The sequence below is a fragment of the Choloepus didactylus genome, chromosome 2 (assembly GCF_015220235.1).
Source record: "Choloepus didactylus isolate mChoDid1 chromosome 2, mChoDid1.pri, whole genome shotgun sequence".
Lineage (NCBI taxonomy): Eukaryota > Metazoa > Chordata > Mammalia > Pilosa > Megalonychidae > Choloepus > Choloepus didactylus.
In genome coordinates this window covers 222,288,373-222,310,551 of record NC_051308.1, presented here as the reverse complement: position 1 = coordinate 222,310,551, position 22,179 = coordinate 222,288,373, and the positions used below count along the sequence as shown (strand labels likewise).

Here is a 22,179-nt window from a genome sequence, read left to right as displayed (position 1 = left end):
AAACAAAGTTGACGTAATATTTTACCAGGTCATTGATAGCCAAAAGTGGCTTATACAATATCTCATGCCTGAAAAGGGGTGGAAACTCTAAGGCACATACAATCTATGTAGATAAAAGTAACTTGTTCTTTTCTGTTACACTCAGCACTTTTGAGACTATTTAATTCCTGCGCAAAAATCATGTCCTTGTGCTCAAAGGAGGCAGCCATAGAATTATTCCTGTTTTCTTGAAACCAGGTTTAGAATTTGTACTTTTCCCATTAGCCTAGTTTTACTTTGGAATCACAAGGCTGAAAAGGAGGATACTTTTGATAAGTGATCTTACAAGTTAACATACTTGCTGGATGAGTTTATTGTGCTTTTGAAGACCAGAGGAAAAGGTGACTCTCCAGTCTGCTTAAGAGTTGATCGTTTTTACATCTAAATTAATGTTTTGCTGCACTTAATTCTTGAGACCTGGAGATTTCACCAAAGGCAAAATGTTTTGAACAGGCTGATTTTAGATTTAAGATCTAGAGGATCAGAGAATCAAGAAAAGACAGAAATTCTTTAATCTGCTGTTAAGTAGTTCTTACGGGTAAACAATTTTGAATTTTAAAGATCTTTAGTTGTGAGAGACAGTAGTGATTATAAAGAGCACGGCCTTTGGCATATATAGACTTGGATTTGGATACATCTCTCTTATCCTCTCCTCAGGTATCATAATACCTGGCTCAACAATGTTTGAGGATTAAATGAGATGATCCATATGAAATACTTGCCCAGATGAGCCTTCAATCGAGAAAGCCATTACAACTACAGGCCCTGCTGATGGTCTCTTTCAGTTAGCTGGTGACTATGACTAGAAGCAAAAAATCCAAAGGGTCACAACTTGATTAACCATGTCAGCCAGGCACAGCGAAGATTTGGTCTAAGGACGCCTGCCTTCTGATTGGATCTGCTCTTGGTCTAATTTGTCCAGAGTTTTCATAAACAGACTAGATGACCCCTAAAGCAGCCTCCTAGATAATCCACCTGTCCGTCAGGGCCTAGACCAGGATTGGAAAGGGGGCCCAGGGTGCTGCTTTACGGAAAAAGGGCAGAAGGGGAGAAACAAATCAGCGATCGCTTCAACCTCTAAGCTGTGCGCTCTAGCTTCTCTTTAGATTGGCGACTTAAGTCTGAAGGTGCAAACCCGCGGCGATGCTCGAGTTCCTAGGATCTTGGAGCCAGGAGAGTATCTGCAGGAAATAGGGGAGCAAGACTACCCTCCCTACAAGCACCTTTTCCTCGGACACCTCCAGGCAAAGGAAAACCTTGGCCTCCAGAGACTTCTGGAGTAGGCCGACTCCTTCAAACTGTTAAATCTCCCAGTCTCCACCGCCACTAGAAGCGCCACCATAGCGCTAGAGTGCGTCTGTGCGCGTGCGCATAGGCTGCTGGGATACCACCTTTCCCCTCCCGGTCTTCCAGTTTCCCAGCGTGCTTTGAGCCCGCCAAATGGGAGGGGGAGACGCAAGATGGCGGTAGCCGCGAACTCTGGCTCCAGCCTCCCGCTGTTCGACTGCCCGACCTGGTGAGTGGCGATGCGGCCAAGGCTGGATTGGCCTGGCCTGAGCTGGGCTGGACTAGAAAGGAGACTCTTTTCTCGCGGCGAGCCGAGCTGCTCAGAGACAGAGGGACTGATTTGCGGGAGCGTTGACCGCCGCGCCGGGCGGCGTGTGGAGAAACTGGGAGCCTGGAGCCTAGGCCCAGGAACTGAGGAGATCCGGAGTTGGGGGATCTTGGGCGCTCGCTCAGGCAACCCCTTGGGCGATCAGCCGGTCATCGGGTTGCCTCGGGACCTCGGCGTCGAACTTAACCTCAACTCCTGACTGAGTGCCTGGTGTTCTTGTGGGGCACAGTACCTGCCCCACTGCTGGGTACCTGCCCGCCCCTTCCCCCCCACGCCCAGCGTCGGTCCCGAGCGCGCACGAGCCGACTTGCCCGCCCCGGCCCAACCTCAGAGTCCCGCATCCCCCTGTCGCTGCATCCCGGTGCGGTACTTGTTTGTCTCCCGCAGACTGGGAGCTCCCTTAGGGCAGTGATGGCTCTAACCTACCTCGGTGTTCTCAGCTGCCAGCGGGAAGCCGGGCACAAGTAGGCATCAGTAATTGTTGAAATAAACTCCTTTGATTTTTTTCACAAGTTCTTGGGAATAATTTGAATTAGTGTTTGAGTGGGGGTACGGGATGAGTTAAGTACGAATTGCCTTGCAATGAGACACATGCGAGTTAGAGCCATTTTGCTGTAGCTCTTATCACAGTGTATTGCTTATGCGTCTAGGTCTCCTGTTATGTTGAGATCATCAAGGGCAGGAACTATCTGATGCATCTTTGTATTTCCAGCTCCTAGGCCTGGACCAGGCTCATAGGAGTTAAGAAAGTATGTTCTGGATGTAATGTTCCTTTACTTGTTTCCCACATAAAATGGGCTTTTGTCCAGTTCCCTGTCCTTTCAGCAACTGCTGTATGACTGTTGCATCTCCAGTTAGATGGACAAGAATACATTTTTCACATGTGAATGTCAGAGTTGCCCTTTCAAACACAGAGAAGCAAATGAGAGGGAAGCAAGTGAAAGTGTGGCTATTTACTGGTTCTCTTTGCATATTTGTAGCAGTTGTTTCAGTCTACAAATTCTTTATCCATTTTGGTTCCTCACTGCATTGATTTCAAAAGTTGTACCAGGACAGTAGTAGTTAGAAGAGACTGTTTTAGGTTCACTAACCATTTCTTCAGGTATCTAGTGTATACCAGGCACTGTGTAAGGTGCTTTCACATATGTTTGTGCTTCTTGAATGGTCTGTCTATAGGAATATGGAAAAAAGTTTCCTTTATCATGGCATTGGAGAAAGACCTATTCGAGGGCAACAGATATCTCTTGTACTCATTTGATACCTGATTCCATGGGCATGATTTTGGATTGTGCCAGCTCCCTGATTATGTGCTTCTGATTTGGACTTTGAGCTTATTCTGTGATGAGACTGATCTTATCAGCCCAAAACACCAATTGAGTTTTTCCTGCCTTTCCATGATGTTAGTAGTAGTGATAAATCTTAAAATTCAAACTTCAGGTGACCAGACTACAAGGGCTAGGGTACTTGTACTTGTTATGCTGCTTTCTCTCTGAGGTAGATACCCAGTGTTAAAATATAGGTTTCTTTCATGCTGCTCTAAATACAGAGCTTCTAAAATCTGTTTTAGAGCAATTGAATCACTGGGGAAGTGTCAAATGTAGAAAGGAGCTGTAATAACAGTGAAGGAGATGACATTTCTGCTATATCATGAATTAATTATAGGCTGGTAGGAGAGCTGCAGTGTTGAATGGGAGAATGATTGTAAATAGCATTTATGAACTTATCCTGAAAAAGCTTTTTCAATCTTATTTTTCAGGGCAGGTAAACCTCCACCTGGTTTACATCTGGATGTAGTCAAAGGAGACAAACTAATTGAGGTAAGGAAATACATGTCTTCCCTTTTTTTTTCCACCATGCTAAAGACTTTTGCCAGTGACTCACTTTCCACCCCCTCTCCTGTGCTTTGTTTTCCAGTAATGCTACTTCTATTTCATCCTGAAAATTATTTCTATTAAAAACACATAGTGATATAACACATCCAAACCTCATATCTCCCACTGACACTCAGTTTATTGTGACTTCTCTCACCTTCTAAAAGAAGGTTTTTAATAGGTCATGGGCCTGTGGGCCCCTGTAAAACTGGAAGCCCTATAACTTGGTACAGTCCCTCTCTCTGAGAATACATGACGTTGCATAGAAGGCACAAGGTATGTAGTAACTAATGAAGAAAGTGAATGATATAGATTGAGTTTAAATTTTGAATTGCTTTTATGACATTCTGGTCCATGTCTTTCAAAGAAGTATGTGAGCTAAGATACTTGCTCAAATTAGAGAGAGGGAATTTAGGCGAAATTTATTCATTCAAAACATTTATTGAGCTCTTATGTGCCAAGCACTGTGCCAGGCATAGGGACTATAACAGTGAGCAAAACAAACATGGCTCCTGTCCTCAAAGAAATAATCCAACGTGAAAGATGCAATTACACAGAAAATTAAATAATTATAATTGAAATAAGTACTAGAAAGGAAAAGTTTAGAGGAATTCCAGCTTATGTAGACGTCTCTAGAATAAACACCACATAGAACTTCAAGAAAACATGAGTTTTGATTAGCTATTAGGTTGTTTGCATTTTTTTGGTACCATTTATTTGCTATGGAGCTGTGAGTCTCCATGTCTTAGAGCAATTTTGTGTTAGCTTGCACAGCTAGAATTTGAGTTCAAGGCCCCAGTGTTGAGTGCAGTTGTTTTTCATAATAAAAACATTGCTTTCCGTGGTTGCTAGCTTGAAAAGTTGTCTGTGAGAGTTCCTAAATGATGATCTCTAAATATGTTGTGGTCACTTTCATCGTGTTGCGAGGTGCCCAGGTATTATGTAAAATATTATTTCGTAAAATATTAAGGCATGAGTTGTAATGAATTCTGCCATTATTATTAATTCATTCTCTCCTCAGCCAGTCACTTACCTTTGTCATGGATTCTTCTACCTTAAAGATGACAAAACATCAAGATTATTCAGGGAAATAATTTAGCTAAAATGTCTGTAAACTTTGATTTATTACAATGTTCCACAGATATAAAATATTTGTTGCTAAATAGCATGGCACTTCAAAACATATTTGGCTACTAGATATTAATAAATATTTGGTTTGCAGCAGAGAGATACAAACAAGGCGGCCTAGCCTTAATGATAACATCACAATCCTCAGTGAAATAATTTATACATTCCGAAGCATTCTTGACTTGTCAAAAACCCTTTGATTGTTGGTTCTCATTAGCTAATAATCTCTGTCTTTCAGTGCTTTTAGGTGTGCTAAATTGCTACACAGTTGTCAAGTTACAATACTTAGACATCACTGTATTGTTCCTGAGAGGAATAGACCTTAAATGTGCTTGTTTTTAAGGATATACTCAGCACTTGATACTAACCGAGCTATCTATATCCTAGCCTTGTGTCAAAGGCTTGTGATGTGTTGTGATAGCTGGGTTTAAAAAGTGCAATATTAAAACAAAAGCCATGAGTCTTTTAAGCCCATTGTGTAAAGACACACTCTGAGTTATAACTCAAAGGCACAACTGGATAGTGGTACTTGGCCATAGCTAGAAAAGAAATTTGGCTTTAGTGACCAATGAGACTGTTGAAAAACCAATACATTATCTCATTCACTTGGTTGGAGGAAGTACATTGTCCAAGAATGAACACATTTCCTTGATTCTAAGACATAATATATTTTCCTCTTATATTTAAAAATTTCTGTAATTGGGATGCCTTTAATAGTGAATGTGTACATTTAATTTAGGGTCCTTTTCTTTTTTTCCCCCTAAATCTGTTATGTCTTTGGCACCTTCAAATTTTAGAATTTTGATCAATGTTATAATAGAACCCAAGAGCTGGTGGTCTTATATGTTGGCTTCCTTGAGACTAAACTATGACCATTGTGGTTAACAAATTTAAGTTTGTAAGGACATGATCTGTGTGCATATAAATATGAATGAGAAATGCAGTGAGATTCAGCCTGCCTAGGTATCATTGACAGAGAACAAGGTATTAACATTTCAGGGCTCATTCTTTTTTTTTTTTTTATTCAATTCAGTTTTGTTGAGATATATTCACATACCCTACAGTCGTCCACAGTGTACAGTCAGTTGTTCACAATACCATCATATAGTTGTGCATTCGCATCAGAATCCGTTTTTGAACATTTTCATTACTCCAAAAAACAAAAAAGAATAAAAATATAAGTAAAGAAGAACACCTAAAACTTACCCCATCTCCCTATTATTCGTTTAATTTTTGTTCCCATTTTTCTACTTATCTGTCCATACACTGGAGAAAGGGAGTGTGAGCCAGGAGGTTTTCACAATCACACAGTCACACCATGTAAGCTACATAGTTATACAGTCATCCAGTGTATGGACAGATGAGTAGAAAAATGGGAACAAAAATTAAATGAATAATAGGGTGGGATGGGGGATGGAAAGTTTTGAGTGTTCTTTTTTACATTGATTGATTGATTGATTGTTGTAAGGAAAATGTTCAAAAGTTGATTCTGGTGATGAATGCACAATTATATGATGGTACTGTGAATAGTTGATTGTACACTGTGGATGATTGTAGGGTATGTGAATATATCTCAGTAAAACTATTTGAAGAAAAAAGTCAAGGCTACTGGGTTGCAGTTGAACAGTTTCAGGGATTTACTTCTACCTATTCCAATACACTAAAAACTCAAAAGGGTTGTGTATATAACGCATAAGAATAACCTCCAGAATGACCTCTGGACTCTATTTGAAATTTCTCAGCCACTGAAACTTTATTTTGTTTCATTTCTCTTCCTCCTTTTGGTCAAGAAGACTTTCTCAATCCCATGATGCTGGGTCCACATTCATCCCTGGGAGTCATGTCCCACGTCGCCAGGGAGATATACACCCTTGGGAATCATGTCCCACGTAGAGGGGTATCAGGGCTCGTTCTTAATTTTAAAGCAATTACTTATTTTTAACCCAGCTTTAAACTTGGGAGCTCCATGGTAGTATGGGCCTGGGACCAGCTCTTCTAGTAGCAGAAGGGCACTGCTGGATAAGGTTTCTTGAAGTGACCTACATATCTAGGCTATCTGAAACTAATTGAGCCTTAAGGCTAAGGTTGAAAGAAATTGGATAAGTGATTATTTAAAGAAAAATTAAGAATATGATCCACAGAACTTGTTCACTCCTTAAAATACTCCCTGCCATATGGTGCCTCTTTTGATGTAGATAGAGTGAGGAAAATATATAATGTGATGGTTAAAGTAGCCTAGATTGTCATTAGACAGACCTAATTTCTAACCCAGCCCACAAATATTTAGCTGTTTTAGCATGCATATACTAATTTCTTTGTGCCTTAATTTTGCCATCATAAAAATAGAAATAATATTAGTTATCCACCTCATAGTGTGGTTGTGAGGATAAAATGACCTAACATAAAACTCATAGCACAGGGTGCAGCATATCAAGTAAGTACTCGGCAGTTATTGTTATCAATGCCGAGAGTCTGTTTGCATGAGGTATATTTCTGGTTTTGTAAAGGGGAACAGGAGAAAAGTAGCCCTCTGTTAGTTTAATGACTTAACCAGGAATGAAATCTAAGCCTTTTGATTCCTAGCCTCATACCATGCTAACTTGAGTATACTTCTCTACTCAGATTTGTGCTGTTTTTGGTTAGGGATTTTAGAGGAAGCGTAGTGTGAAGTGTGAACTGTAGTTTAATGAGACTTTGTGTTTAAGGGAAAAGCAAAACATATCCAGATGAGGGTTGTTCTTAAAAGTGGTCAGATTGAAAACACAATTGGAAGAAGTGTTAGCATTAATTCAGTTAGAGTCCTTCATCTATGACAGTTTAGTCATGGCCAATCTGTTTCAGAGGCTTTATTGATCCAGATTTAAAAGAATAATGAGAACTAGTAAGTTTTCATTGTATGATGATACTAATCAGCGATAGTTTTTTAAAAATCCTTATTTGGCAAAATAAAAAGTTAACAATTTGTCAGCCCCTTTTCCCCCCACAACTTTTTGATTACAGTTGACTTGTCCATGAAATCCTCTTTTCTGCTATTATATTGGGCTATTATATGGTTATATTTTTTCCAGTGCCACAGTAGTGACTGAAAAGATTTTTTGGAGCTCTTCTTTTAGAATTGTTTCAGACCCATGAAGCATTATTTAGAATATTATCATTACAGGTCAATCATACCTGAGTTTAAATCCCAGATTTTGCCACTTAACCAGCCAGGCCACCTCCGATGAGTAGCTTCAATCTCTCTATTTTCTTATCTTTAACATTGGAGCTGATACTTGTCTCAGAGTTGTTTTGAGGATTAGTTGAGATATGTTTAGAATGCCTAGCAATAATAGTCCTTCAATAAATGTTAATCCCCACACCCCCCACCCTAAACAGAAAATTTTTGCTACATGAGGTGATTTCATATTTCAAAACAGCAAATACTCATTTAGAGTTGACTCGGGGTAATAATTTCTTGTGTCTAAAGTGAACTGTGACAATAAAGTTGGATTTAGGGACTTACAGAATGAGTTTAAATAATTCTAGTTTCTTAAGAGGGTTCCAAAAATACTTCGGAGCTATGGCACCATGGTTGGAATATAGATATTTACACCCACTTGCCTTCCCAACAAAGTGATAATATTCATTTGAATGTATATTTTCTAAAAAGCGATCTTAAAACTTAATAGAGCTGCTCTGTGATTTTTTTCTACTTGACCTAAAATTAGAACCAGTGAAACTTTCACTTTCCAGGGGACAGAAGACATCCACTCTTGATAGAAATTGTTGCTCTGTTTCTGGCAGGCCACTTTCATCTAATGTAAATAAGTTATTTTCATATCAACACTAGACATTTTGAGCACTGTATTTAGAAAGATTTAAGTCTACCTGTTCCCCCCAAAATGTTATCTTAGTAAATTATTCTGAAGTATTACTCTTGAAGAATAAAGGGAAATAAATTTTTTTTTATCCCTGGCAAGAAATTTTATCTACTCAAGATCCTCTACTTATTTGATTGGAAGAGGTTTTTTGGTAAGCCCTGTTGAAACAAGATTTAAGTAATATTTAATTTAATATTTATTTAGAAACTGATTATTGATGAGAAGAAGTATTACTTATTTGGGAGAAACCCTGATCTGTGTGACTTTACCATTGACCACCAGTCTTGCTCTCGGGTCCACGCTGCCTTGGTCTACCACAAGCATCTGAAGAGAGTTTTCCTAATAGATCTCAACAGTAGTAAGTAATTCACATCCAGTTTCACACACTCCCTTTTTTGGGTAATGTGAAAATGCTGTTTGGGTTCTTCAGTTTGGAAAGCATGTTTTATTGCTTATTAAGGAAGAAATTTACGTTTGGTTTTTAAATCAGGCCTTTTCTATTCCTGTGATATCTCCTATTTTCTTTAAATCATTGATGACTGAATGCAGAGAAGAGGGTTTGGGGAGAGCACTCCCCTGGAGAAGGCAGTAGGTGTATAGAGAGAACAACAACAGAAAGCACCCAGGAATTAAGGACTATGGGTATTCAAGTCTTTATAAGGACCATGATGAAATGTTGTTCAATTGAAGCTGAAGCCACAGTTAGCTCCGTAGTGGAGCAGCAGTGCAGGACATTTTAAAAAATGCTTGTTTTGAGGAAAATTTAATTTTTTATATTGGGTTGTTTATCCCAGCTACGTTTCACTTTGACTACTAATAATATTAATTTTAATTATTTGAGAACTCTCCAGCTTATGACTGGAAGCGCAGCTCCAGGGTTGCTTGGTGATGGCAAGAAGCTGAACAGATTTTAAACTTTGCCAAAGATAATCCACAGAAATACAGCTGAGACTCTACTGCCTAGAACCCTGATGTTTGTTCATTTTGCCCTTGTATTTAAAAAAATAATATAGTGTAAATTGAAAATGGTCCTGCTTTCTGGGTTGATCAAATTTGACATCCTCTCCCACACCCCACGCCCAATCTTCTTATATGATGGTCTTGGAGAGCCTTGTCGCACAAGTACTCACTTGCAAATTTATTTCATCTTTTCTCTCCAATTCATAACATACAGAATGCAGATGCAGAAAAATACTCAGAATCTCCAGGAAAATTTTGGCTTGCATTAGCATTGACTTCTCGCCTGTTTCAGCCAAGTTCCTTTCTTGTTCTGGGAAAAACTCAAGCATAAAGCATTGTAAATGCCATGAGGCCAGAAATTCTTGTGTTCCTTAGACTTGAGGCTAGAAAGGTCAGACCACAGTGATGCCTGTTTCCTGCCTTGTGGGGGCATGGCTACTGCAGGGTCAGAGCCACTTCTGCTGGACCCAGAATGGAACCAAGCCTGTCTGGCAGTAGAGAGCAAGCAGTAGTGTTTGTTATTTGGGGTACCTGCAGGTCTGAAGATGTGTAAGAAATTCTCTGAAGAGATTCAAGGCTCAATAAAGAAATGTTCCTTTTCATTGTAACACATGGTGAGGGGTGCAAAGTGGTCCCAGTGCCATTTTCATTTTTTAAAGCTTATGTTTTCTGACCATAATCCTTGACTATGTGGCATTTCTTGTAAGTTTTTTTTTTTAAAAAAAGCAAAACTGAACTGCTGGGAGGCTGACCTGGGACAGGAGAGTTGACGATATTGCTCTCCCTTCTAAAACTCAGGGTTTTTTTATTTTTGTTTTTGTTTTCTCCTTACATTTCTGATTTGATTGTTCCAGCACACGGTACTTTCTTGGGGCACATTCGGTTGGAACCTCACAAGCCTCAGCAAATACCCATCGATTCCACGGTCTCATTTGGTGCATCCACGAGGGCATATACTCTACGTGAGAAGCCTCAGACATTGCCGTCAGCTGTGAAAGGAGATGAGAAGATGGGTGGAGAGGATGATGAACTCAAGGGTTTACTGGGGCTTCCAGAGGAGGAAACCGAGCTTGATGTAATTCCATGTCCATGTCATTGTTTTGTCTCTTGGGACTCTGATTTTGCAGTATGTAGCTGTTCTGTGTAGCTTGAAATGCTAATTACTTAGCACCGGAAGATTTTCTTGAGCCCAGTAAAGGACCTTTGCTGGTATGGCAATGTGGTAGGACCACGTGTGACATACCTTGGAGCCGTACTGCATGGGTTTTGTTATGTATGACTGGGGTTGATGAGAAGACCGAGTTTCCCTGTCCCTTGTGGTTATCTTGTCTACCTTTACTGGCTGTTAGAAGCCGGGGCTGGGAGTCATTTTTCTATCCCTCTGACTGCTTAGAACTGCACTGTCTAATACAATAGGCACTAGCCACATTTCAAGTACTTAGTAGTCACATGTAGCTAGTGACTACTGTATTGGATAGTGCAGATAGAGAATATTTCCATCATCTCAGAAAGTTCTGTTGTGCAGTGCTGACTTAGAGAGACTGACACCTCTTTATTTATGTAGCATTTTTTTCCGTACTATCCAAACAGCCCAGGCATCTTCTGAATAGAACTACACTGCTTTTAGTCTTATGGGCCTAGCTGCCCTGAAGGCCATGAATTTTATAAAATAAAATTCTAAAGTGCTAGAGTTTTCCTTTTCTAGAAGCTGACCCCAGTAGTTTCTGATGTGTCTGTAGTCCTTCACATAGCTGGACCTCACATAGTTGGTGTGACTGGCCTATTCAAATATACCCATTATAAGCAGGTCTTTCATTACCCACGTGCATTTACCATGCCTGTAAACCAAGGCAGCTTCCCAACCCTGGAGGAGAAAAGCACAGTCTTAAATTTAGAAATCATGTTGTTCTAAAGAAGTAGCCTCATAGCTAGTGACCTTGATGGCAGTCACTCCTGCCCAGTTCCCTTCCAGGCTGCCTCCATGCTTCCCTGTCTTTTAGCTAAGTATGTTAGGCCCTCTGTGGATCCTCATTCTCAAGAAATTTGGAGTATCTGAAACTGCATTGCACATTGGAATAAGTCCAGTGGATTGGGAAGAGGCAGACAGCAGTGCTAAGGCCAAGTTAACTATTGAGATGGATGGGTGGTTATGAATGGAATTGGGGCCAGATGCAGGGATGGGGAGTGACAAAATATTAATGCCAAAAATTAAGTTCACTGGCATTATCCTTTAGGGTTTTAGAGGAGAGAGCTACTGAGAAAAAAGCTGTTAATTTTCCTTTCTCATCTCTGTTTTTTTTTAATTTAAGGACAATTCTTGGAGTTTTTCCTAGTCACATTTAATTTTCAGCATGAAGATATGATCACCTTTCTTAGGAAAAAAAAATAATAATAACTTAAGGATATTTGCCCAGGTGACCTGTTCTCAACACAAGCCTCTTCACCTCCTTTTGAATGTCATTGCCCCACCACATTCTGTCAAGTAAGGCTTGTTAGTACGAGCATTCTAGGGATGGTAGTGATCTTTTCTAAATGCAGAAGAGAGTCTGATTGTCTTGGGAAGTCAAAGTTAGTCCCTAATGTCTTCCTGTCCTTTATTTAGTATTATTTTCTCCTTCAAATTCCCTTTGTACTGACTCCTGTCTTCCCTCTGTGAACCCTGGCTAGAACCTGACAGAGTTCAACACTGCCCACAACAAGCGGATTTCCACCCTCACCATTGAGGAGGGGAATCTGGACATTCAGAGACCAAAGAGGAAGAGGAAGAACTCACGGGTGACTTTCAGCGAGGATGATGAGATCATCAACCCAGGTGAGATATCTTCCCAGATTTCTCCGGTGAAAAAGTTGTGGTCTCAGAGAGTAACGTATACAACTTACAGATCAGTTGTAATACTGCTCAACAAGGATTAGGATAACAGGTGCCATCCTGACACCTGATAACAGGGGGGTATTTTTGTACAGTCTATTCATGGAGTACCCTGAACACTCAAGCATTATCCGGTCACAGTTTGAAAGAAGTGGCTAAAGGAAGGGCCCTGTATAATTAAGTATGCAGAGCAAGGCTGAAATTGCCCTCTGCTGATCCAGTGGAAATTCAGGTAAGGTATAAGCTTTTGCTGTCTTTACCTCAAAGCAGAGCCTAGACTAAATAATTGTCTTTATGGGGTTCTGAGTATGATTGGTAACTCCAAAGTTGGAGAACCTCTGCTGCTACTGTTAACCACATTGAAAACTTGCCTCTGTTTGGAAGTGGCTTACCATATCGTTTGTATGGAAATGTCAGCAAGATGAGAGCATCAGGTTATAGGGAAGGCCACTCATCATTCAATATTCATTTACTGTGCTCATGTTATTTCTCAAGTACTGTGATAGGTGGATGACAGAGCTGGGAGGTACAGTGTATACAAAGGAGATAGACTTGGGATTCAAAAAGACGTGTGAAAATAAATCTCAATGGGTGAAACAAAGGAACCCAGACCGACTAGTTACTTATTTCCCAATTTGAGATATAGTGAGAATAACTTTGAAGTCTTACCTTTAGGTTCAAAATATCAATTATTGAAATGGAGAAGATCTGTTTCGGTGGCAGTTCACGGGGAAAAAAAAAGATCTAGGAATTCAAGTTAATTGAAAATGCAGTCTGAGTCAGTAGGGGGATATGGAAACTAATCAAGTGCTATTTAAAATTGTATTAAAAGAAGAATGGGGGAGGATGATGTTAATGCATTCTGACCAGAACTCACCCAAATGCATTAGATCCTCCTGGTGGAGGGGGAGGGGGAGCTCACAAGCTGAATGAGTATAGCTGTGGATGCTGAGGAGGGAGAGATTGGCTCCACTGTCAGCAGATAATTGCACGTCTGACCTTGGGGAGGAAGGGGTGGGACAAAACCAGAGCCAGTGGGCACCAGGTATTTGGCTCAACATAAAAAACAAATCCCTAGTTTATATTTATAAGAAGAATTATATTTAAAAGAAATCCTGTGAAGGAGATCAGGGCATTTGTTTTAGTGACTACAGGTTCACTTTCTTATGGTAGGTGAAGTGAAAAGTACTGTTCCTAAAGATTTCCCAAGGGGAAATGGCTGACCATTCTGGGAAGCTTATTTCTGGGCTCCACACCAAAACTTATTGAATAAGAGTTTCCAGTGGTTGGACCTAAAATTTATATTTTTAAACAAACTCCTGTTAGTACCGATGAACAGCTAGCAATTTGGGAACCACTGAGTTAGACAATCTCTTTAAGTCTCTTTTAGGATTCAGAGTCTGATCTTGTCTATTTTTCTCCTTGAAAATCAGCATCCCGGAGCTTTATTAAGGCAATATATTCAGATAGTGTAGCATAGTGGTTAGGAGCACAGGCTCTCAAATCAGAACGCCTAGGTTTGAAATTAACCTTTCGACTTAGTAGCTGGGTGATCTTGGCCAAGAGACTTAACAGACTACCAACCTCATAGGATTAGTGGGAAAATTTTAAATGAATTATACATATAAAAATACTTAAGATCATTGCATGACATTCACTGAGCCCTTCATAAATTTTAGCCATTATCGCCGTCATTGTCTGCCACCCCTTTTGCCTTTTACACATGTAATCTTCCTATATTAGAAGCAGTACTTCTTCCAGGAACAGAGATGTCCTGGGACGTTGCATCCTTTCTCTGTAGGACTAGAATGACTGCAGAAAATGAGGAGAGGGTGAGAGTCCTGAGCACCATTCAGCCCTCAGAGTGGCTCAGCCGTTCCCCTCAGCAGGCCTGTGTGCAGGTGTGGGGCCCACCCCCCACCTGGCACTCCCCTTGAGCTCTGGTTGTTCTTGCACTTTATTTAGCTTTCCTTGCTTTAGAACAGAACACCTAGGGCGGTGAAAGAAAATTGTATCTTTTTAGGGACCTTGTCTCCTTCCTAATAAGCGTGGGTATCTTTTCCTCTTTCTTCTTCATTTAGAAGCCATTCTTCATTGAACAAGGATTCGGTGCATACATAATACCATGGTATATTCTGTAGTGGCCTCCTAAAATATTTGAAAAGCCAGGCTTAAAACAAACCAGGAGGTAATTATTCACATTAGAGATTTCTTGTTTTCCAAAAGGGTTCTTGGGAGTGTTTCTTTAAAATAGCAAGTGCCCCCAATGCATGTAAAATAAGATGAACAACATCTCTTAGGAAAACAATTCCTTTTCTACCACTCAGTTAAGATAAAAGGAGCTTGGAGTAGTTTTTCCTAGTACTGATAAGTCTGTGCCTGCCTGTTTTCACATACTTTCTTGACGTTAATCTGGAAAACTCCTTTTTATCCTTGGTGACCCAGCCCAGTCATCCCCTCCTCTGTGCTGCAGGAATACTGTTTGCACTTTTCTTGAAGCACCTCAAAGGTGGGACGGTGTCTTGCTCTTTATTTCCATGCCTGATGTCCATAAATGAGGCATGAGAGAGGACTGACTACAAGCAAGTTCCTTACTTGGTTTTGCCACTTTCTCCCTGTAGAGTAATTGAAGCTAGACGCTTTGTAGGATATCATATCATGTGTGTGTATAAGCTATGGAAAAGTGAGCTCCTCTCCAACCCTACTTGGACAGGAAGGCCTCAGATCCTTTAATAATGGTCCTGATTGTATTCAGGTCAATAGGCCAAGTTATTTTTGGAAGCCATGAGATCTGAGTTTTAATTCTCTTGTTTGCTAATGAGCAGGGTTTGTAACCTCTTGATGTCATTGTTTGATGACTGTCATGGGATTGATAATGTCTATTCTTTCTCTCACCTCAAGAGGCAAGTATGTGGAATGGGAAAGAATGTGTGAAAGCAGCACAGCACAGTGGTCAAGAGCACAAGCCTCCATTTCTGGTTGTTTAGACCCAAGTCCCTGCTCCTCCACTCTCCAGCAGGGTGATGGAGCCAGTCAGTTTACTTCTCCAGGCCGCAGTCTGTTTTCTTATTTATTTGTGTTTATTACAGTAGGCTCTACTTCATAGAGGTATTGTAAGAATTGAACACAATGCCCAGTACATGGTAAACACTTCAGTGTTAGCTGTATTTTACTGTTTTAGTATGAGTTGTGATTGCTTATTTGCAGTGAGCCCTATACTAACCTGATCTCTTTTTGCAGAGGATGTGGATCCCTCAGTTGGTCGTTTCCGGAACATGGTGCAAACTGCAGTGGTCCCAGTCAAGGTAGGAAGCACCTTGTAAAGTATTTGAAATGTTATACAGACTGGGTTTTAAAGCCCATTCTTCTTTGTGTAGGTAGGTGTTAAGTTTGTGCTTAATTTTAAAACATATTCTGTGTATCTCCCTATTTCATTTCCATGGAAAGGCTTTGTCTCACCTATGTCTACAGAATGCTTTAGTACTACAGAAAGGCTGCAGATGACCAGCCAGCTTCGTGCTTCATGTAGTGAATAATGGCATGATGTGAGTCTGTAAATTTGTCTTCCAGAAGGATGCAGAGAAAGAGGCCCCCATTTGGCCTTTCCCTTTTGATTCAAACAAAGTAGCTGTTAGGCTAGGGAGAGGCATTATTGCAGTACTGTGTGGTGCCTGTGGCTTTTATTGTGCCAGTATTTTGTGAACAGGAATGGCACAGAGAGGAAGGTCAGCCCAGATGTGGGTTGGGCTGAAATACCAGGATGTTGAAGACCCAAGAGGTGCAAGTTACAGGGGTGCTCTGATGGCTCCACATGAGGAAGCACTCTCTGACATTTAGAACTGTCCAGAAGAGAATAAATGCTTCCTTCAAGTAATGAGATTGCTGTTAGTGGAACTCGTCAAAAAGAGATTGGGGGACTGTTCTAGTTTGCTAATGCTGCCGGAATGCAAAACACCAGAAATGGATTGGCTTTTATAAAAAGGGGTTTATTTGGTTACACAATTACAGTCTTAAGGCCATAAAATGTCCAAGGTAACGCATCAGCAATCAGGTACCATCACTGGAGGATGGCCAATAGCACCCGGAAAACCTCTGTTAGCTGGGAAGGCACGTGGCTGGCATCTGCTCCGGAGTTCTGCTTTGAAAATAGCTTTCTCTCAGGACGTTCCTCTCTAGGCTTCAGCTCCTTGAAAATGTCATTCTTAGTTGCTCTTGGGGCATTTGGCCTCTCTTAGCTTCTCTGGAACAAAAGTCTGCTTTCAAAGGCCATCTCCAAAATGTCTTTCATCTGCAGCTCCTGTGCTTTCTTCAAAGTGTCCCTCTTGGCTGTAGCTCTTCTTCAAAATGTCACTCTCAGCTGCACTGAGTTCCTTCTGTTTGTCAGCTTATTTATATGGCTCCACTGATCAAGGCCCACCCTGAATGGGTGGGGCCACGCCTCCATGGAAATTATCTTATCAGAGTTATCACCTACATTTGGTTGGGGTGCATTTCCATGCAAACAACCTAATCCAACTTAATCCCCACTAATATGTCTGCCCCACAAGATTGCATCAAAGAATTTGGCCTTTTCTGGGGGACATAATACATTCAAACCAGCACAGGAACACTGGTCAGAGATGCTATAGAGAGTTTTATTTTTAAACTATCTTTCCCACTGATTAGACTAATTGACAGTGTATGTCCAAGTTCTAGGTTAGTCTTTGTTTAATCCAAACGGGAATATGGGGTGTGGAGGGATCTTTCATGAGCTTTAGACCAGTATAAAAATTAGATGGTGACATTTTTCTGTGTGACTGTGTCGTATTGGTGTCATATTTCCCCTTGAGCTCTTTCCTCTCCATCTTTGGAATGCTCTGTTATTAAAGTACAAAGCCAGAACATGTCTTTACTTTTATGACAATTTCATTGAGGTATAACTTATGTACAGTAAAATGTACCAATTTTAAGTGTACAGTTTGAGTTTTGACAAATGTATTCATCCGTGTAACTACCATCACAGTCAAGATACAGACAATTTCCATCACCCCCAATAAGTTCCCTGGTATCCCTTTGCAGTGAATCCCTTTCTACTCCCAGACCCAGGCAACCTGTAAACTTCTTTCTATCACTGCAGATTTGTTTTGCTTTCAGATAAAGTTGAAAAATTGGACTGCCAACTTTATTCTTTCCTTCCCCAAAAGAAACTTTTACCTACTACCACCTATTATCTCCATTTCCATAAACAGTATTTTAACATCAAAAAAGGAGAGGGAGGGGGATGTGGCATTCAGATAAAGGATAGTCATTTAAATTGGGTAAGTTTTATTTTATGAAAAACTCAAGACACTGCCCTCATTTATCTCAGTTTGCCGTAGGATGATGAAAATTTTGTTATGGAGCAGCGTTTGGGAAACCAGACCATCCTATTAGATGACCACAAAGGTCTCTTCAAACTCTGACAATGAAATAGATTGTCTGGCTAACAGAACAGGCTAGAGGTTTAGGGACTTTGCCAGGGATCAGTTTTTCTAGGGCTAGAATAGAAAAGCTATCTAGTACCACTCTTGTGCCTCATCTCTCATCTTCTTTCTCTGTTCTCTCCCCTCTTCTCATTGGAAACCACAGAAGAAGCGGGTGGAGGGCCCTGGCTCCTTGGGCCTGGAGGAATCAGGGAGCAGGCGCATGCAGAACTTTGCATTCAGTGGAGGACTCTATGGGGGCCTGCCCCCCACACACAGTGAAGCAGGCTCCCAGCCACATGGCATCCACGGGACGGCGCTCATCGGGGGCTTGCCCATGCCATACCCGAACCTCGCTCCAGATGTGGACTTGACTCCTGTTGTGCCATCAGCAGTGAACATGAACCCTGCACCAAACCCTGTCGTTTATAATCCTGAAGCTGTAAATGAACCCAAGAAGAAGAAATATGCAAAAGAGGCTTGGCCGGGCAAGAAGCCAACACCTTCCTTACTGATTTGATATTTTTGGTCATGGAGAAGGGTGGGATTGGGTGGGAATGGGGTGGAAGGGTGATGGGGGCAGCTAATGAACTAGGGAGAAAAAACTTTCCATATGTGCAGTATTGTCTTTCAGAATGTCTCCTGGAGTCCTAACCATGTGATATTAAAACTGGGGGATAGGGTTGAAACATCCCGTAAAGACCTGTCTTCAGAACACTTTCAATGTAGAGAAATGCTTCATCCATCCTTTTAAAGAGACTATGCTGGCTCTTTCCCAGGCCTTTCATTACCTCCTTTTTCCCTTCTCCCTCTTTCTAGGATCACTTTTATTTAAAGTCACATGCTCCTGGGGAGACTCCAGTCCAGGCCCTCAGGCTGAATCCAGAGCTGTGGAGGTTACAATGGTATCAGCCTTGTGGACCCAGCAGCTTAATTTATGTTTTCAATTCTTGCAAGTCCCAAGGGGCAAAAGATCCCAGGATGATCAAAAGAGGGTTCAGAATTCAGTAAAGCCAAGGTGTGAACTCAGATGTTTTCCTGGCTCAGTGGTTTTGAGGTCCAAGAGTTAGGCTTTTCTCTTATGTCCTTTCTGTTGGAATGAGAACGCTTTGATTTCCCTTCATCTGTAACCGGTACCTTAGAAACAGGTTGCTGGTTTTAAACTTACAGTATTGTTTGAACTCTACCTGTTTTTCTTGTCAAACCTGAGCACTCCACTTTGCCGAAGTTTCTCTTTTGACTCCAGAGTACTGTCCTCTGACTCTAGGGCATTACTTTCCTTTCCAAGTGTGTTATGAAGGCAATTTTTAAAGGATATGACCATTAGGGCAATTCAAATTAAAGTGGAAAAGATTTTATTTTGCGAGTAACCAATGTCTCTAAGAGGATGTTTTTAGATAGTGGTTTGGAGGTTCTTTCCCCCCTCAATCAAGAGCTCTAGTTATTCAGAGCTCCAAGACTCAACCTGGCTAACAAATAGGAGACGAAGGTAGGAAACATTGATATGAGCTTTGTACAGAGATTTGTACATTTGTGTAATAGGCCTTTTCACGCTTTATGTGTAGCTTTTTACCTGTAACCTTTATTACATTGTAAATTAAACGTAACTTTTGTCATTCAGGTGTGGTCTGTGATTGAGTCACCATCATCGATTCCCACTGCCATTAGGGGATTTTTTGTCAAAGGCATAGCTATCCGGCTTGGGAGGTGATGCTCTGTCCCCATTTTATTACCACAAATAAAGGTGAATGTGGAAATTCTAATTAGAAATTCTAGTCCCCAGACTGAAGCTTCCGAGCAAAGTGGGTTAAGAGGTACCTGCTGCCCTTCCTCAGAAAAGGCAGAACAGCAGACTTGACAAGAGGAGATTGTGGGCTTTGGGGTGTTGGGGGAGGAGTGTCATAATTTAAGCCTGGTCAACCCACTCTCTGATTCCCTTAGGGACAGCCAAAAGCGTTTTTTGGCAAAAGGAAGCTAAAATTGACTGGTTTAGGAGAGATTTCAGCAAGAGTTTAGACTGAATGGCTGTGTTTGCAAGCTGAAATCTCATACACAGTGTACTTGGGGTAGGGTGAAACCTGTGACCCAGAGCCCTACAGAATACTGATTTTGTCCCCATTTTACAGAGGAAATGGTGACTCACAGACAAAATAAACTTCCCTCTGATTACACTGTAGTAAAGTCAGGATAAAAATGACTCTGATTCCAGAGCCTGAGCTGGGCTTACACAGCCTCTGATGAGAAGGTGAGGGACATGCTTGGCCCTATTGGGCCCAACTTTAAAACAGTGCATAGCCTATAGGGATATTTTCTCTCTTGGGTGTTTGCTTTGAAGGCTTTTAAAAACTTTTCTAAACTGGACAACTTATTGAAAGGCATATTAAATAGTTCAGATGTAGTTTACATAAATCCTTCCTGGTTTGGTTATTTGGTTTCAGAATTTCAATTGCCAAGTGAAACTTGCATTGGCATCGGTTGCCAAGCCTGCAAGGATATTTCTTTACCTTTCATTTTAGTGGAAGCAGGCCTAGCTAAATTTAGTAGTTATGTGATGGAAGGAGATGTGTATGTGTGGAATCCTGGAATAACTGGTACCAAATTAATTTACTCCAATCCTTTTATTGCCCCTCAAACATGCCAGCACAGTTCAAAAATAATAATAGCTTTAAAAGAATTCCAGATGAAATAAGACCTAAATTAAATAAGAAAAAATATATAAATTTTAGGAAAAAAACTATCTCATCAGAAAAAGAAAACATTCCTTACACAAGAGACATAAAGCCTAAATAAACCATAAGAAAAATATTGATAAATGATTTAAATTTTTTAAACTTCAGAATACAAAAATCCTCATAAAATTAAAAGATATGCTCCAAATTGAGAAAAAAATATTTACAAAAGTATAGCTAACAAGATTAGTACAAATCAATAGGAAAAATTTAAATAACTATAAAAAATCAGCAAATGGCATGAACAGGCAATTCAGAGAAAGTTTAATAGCCAAAAATTATGGAAAGATGTTCAGTATCACTAGTAACTATGAAAATGCCTATTAAAACAATTAGATTTGTAAATATAGTTCCCACCCCATCAAGATGGCAGAGGGAGACACTACAGGGCTCTTTCCCATAGAAGCTTTGAATAACCAGCAAGAACTGGCAGAAACATCTTTCTCAAAGCTCCAGGAAACAGTTAAAAGACTGCAGTAACGGCAAGTACTGAAAAAAGGGGCTACTTAAAAGCGGTAGTCTTGTGGCACCCTGGCTGGCGCATCCCCCGGCTTGTGCTCCCAGAACAGGTCCCTGGTGCACATACTGGGAGCATGTATTTCTGACCCCATCTGGTGGTGGCCTGAGGGATTCACTGTCCCAGAACTTGCCCTGCACATAGAAGGCAGCTCACTGATCTCTTCTACAGAACACTGTGGGAAGGCAGTCAAGTGGCTGTTAGGAGCAAGGGATTGCTAGCTATAGGATACAGTGTAGTACCTGGGACCATGAAGGGGCCATTCATATCAGTATAAATGGGAGAATTCCCAGGACCACTTGTACATGACCAAGACAAGATGCATGGGTGGAAAGGATCAGGGCAGGCCCTACACTGTGCCCTGGAGCTATTCTCCTAACTCATATATGAATAAACCCTGAAGGTGACCATTTGGACAGGTCAGTCAGCAAAAACTGGGGAAGGTGTTTTCTTTTATTTTCTTTTGTTAGCTCATGGCATTTAAGGAAGCTCTGTCATAACACTAGCTGAATACATGCTTAAGGAACATACAGAGAAAGGAAGTGATGGCCCAGGCAAAGGAGAAGATTAAAGCACTAGAACCATTAATTGAGGAGGACCAGATCAGGGACAAACGAGACAAAGACTTCTTAAAAATGGTCCTAAATATGCTCAAAGAGTTAAAAGAAAACATGGACAAAGAACCAAGGAAATCAGGAAAATGATACATGAACACAAAGAGATATCACTAAAGAGATGGAAGTCATGAAAAAGAACCAAATAGAGCTGAAGACCTATTAAAAATACCAAATTAAAAATCTCTAGAGGAGTTCACAGCAGATTGGAGCTGGCAGAAGAAAGAATCAGAGAAACTGAAGATAAGACTATTGACTTTTTTCAGTCAGGGGAGCAGAAAGAAGAAAGAATGAAGAACAGAACAGAGCCTGATAAACCTCTGGGACACAATCAAGCATACCAATATACGCATTGTGGAAGCCCCAGAAGGAGAAGAAAGAGAGAAAGGGGAAAAGAGAATATTCAAAGAAATAATGGCTGAAAACTTTCCAAATTTAAAGACATGAATATGCACATCCAGAATGCTGAACAGACTCCAAACAGGATAAACCCAAATAGACCCACACTGCAGCATATCATGATCAAACTGTCAAAT

The 22,179-nt window shown here is 40.7% G+C and overlaps 1 protein-coding gene and 1 non-coding gene across 2 annotated transcripts; both read left to right on the top strand.

The window, feature by feature from the left end:
- Positions 1–1,461: 1,461 nt before the first annotated feature.
- Positions 1,462–18,319, top strand: PPP1R8 (protein phosphatase 1 regulatory subunit 8). Its single transcript, XM_037817979.1, has 7 exons — positions 1,462–1,555; positions 3,411–3,471; positions 8,718–8,871; positions 10,328–10,548; positions 12,141–12,285; positions 15,583–15,647; positions 17,950–18,319. The coding sequence occupies exons 1-7, from the start codon at positions 1,500–1,502 to the stop codon at positions 18,301–18,303; spliced, it is 1,056 nt and encodes a 351-aa protein (XP_037673907.1). The 5' UTR covers positions 1,462–1,499; the 3' UTR covers positions 18,304–18,319.
- On the top strand, positions 5,005–5,170 carry LOC119528383. Its single transcript, XR_005215686.1, has one exon.
- Positions 18,320–22,179: the final 3,860 nt, after the last annotated feature.

Bases quoted from the DNA above. Each gene is read 5' to 3' on its own strand.
- PPP1R8 (XM_037817979.1), top strand. From the start codon at position 1,500: ATGGCGGTAGCCGCGAACTCTGGCTCCAGCCTCCCGCTGTTCGACTGC. The intron at 3,472-8,717 runs GTAAGGAAATAC...ATATTTATTTAG, and splicing joins AAGGAGACAAACTAATTGAG to AAACTGATTATTGATGAGAA. The intron at 15,648-17,949 runs GTAGGAAGCACC...TGGAAACCACAG, and splicing joins CTGCAGTGGTCCCAGTCAAG to AAGAAGCGGGTGGAGGGCCC.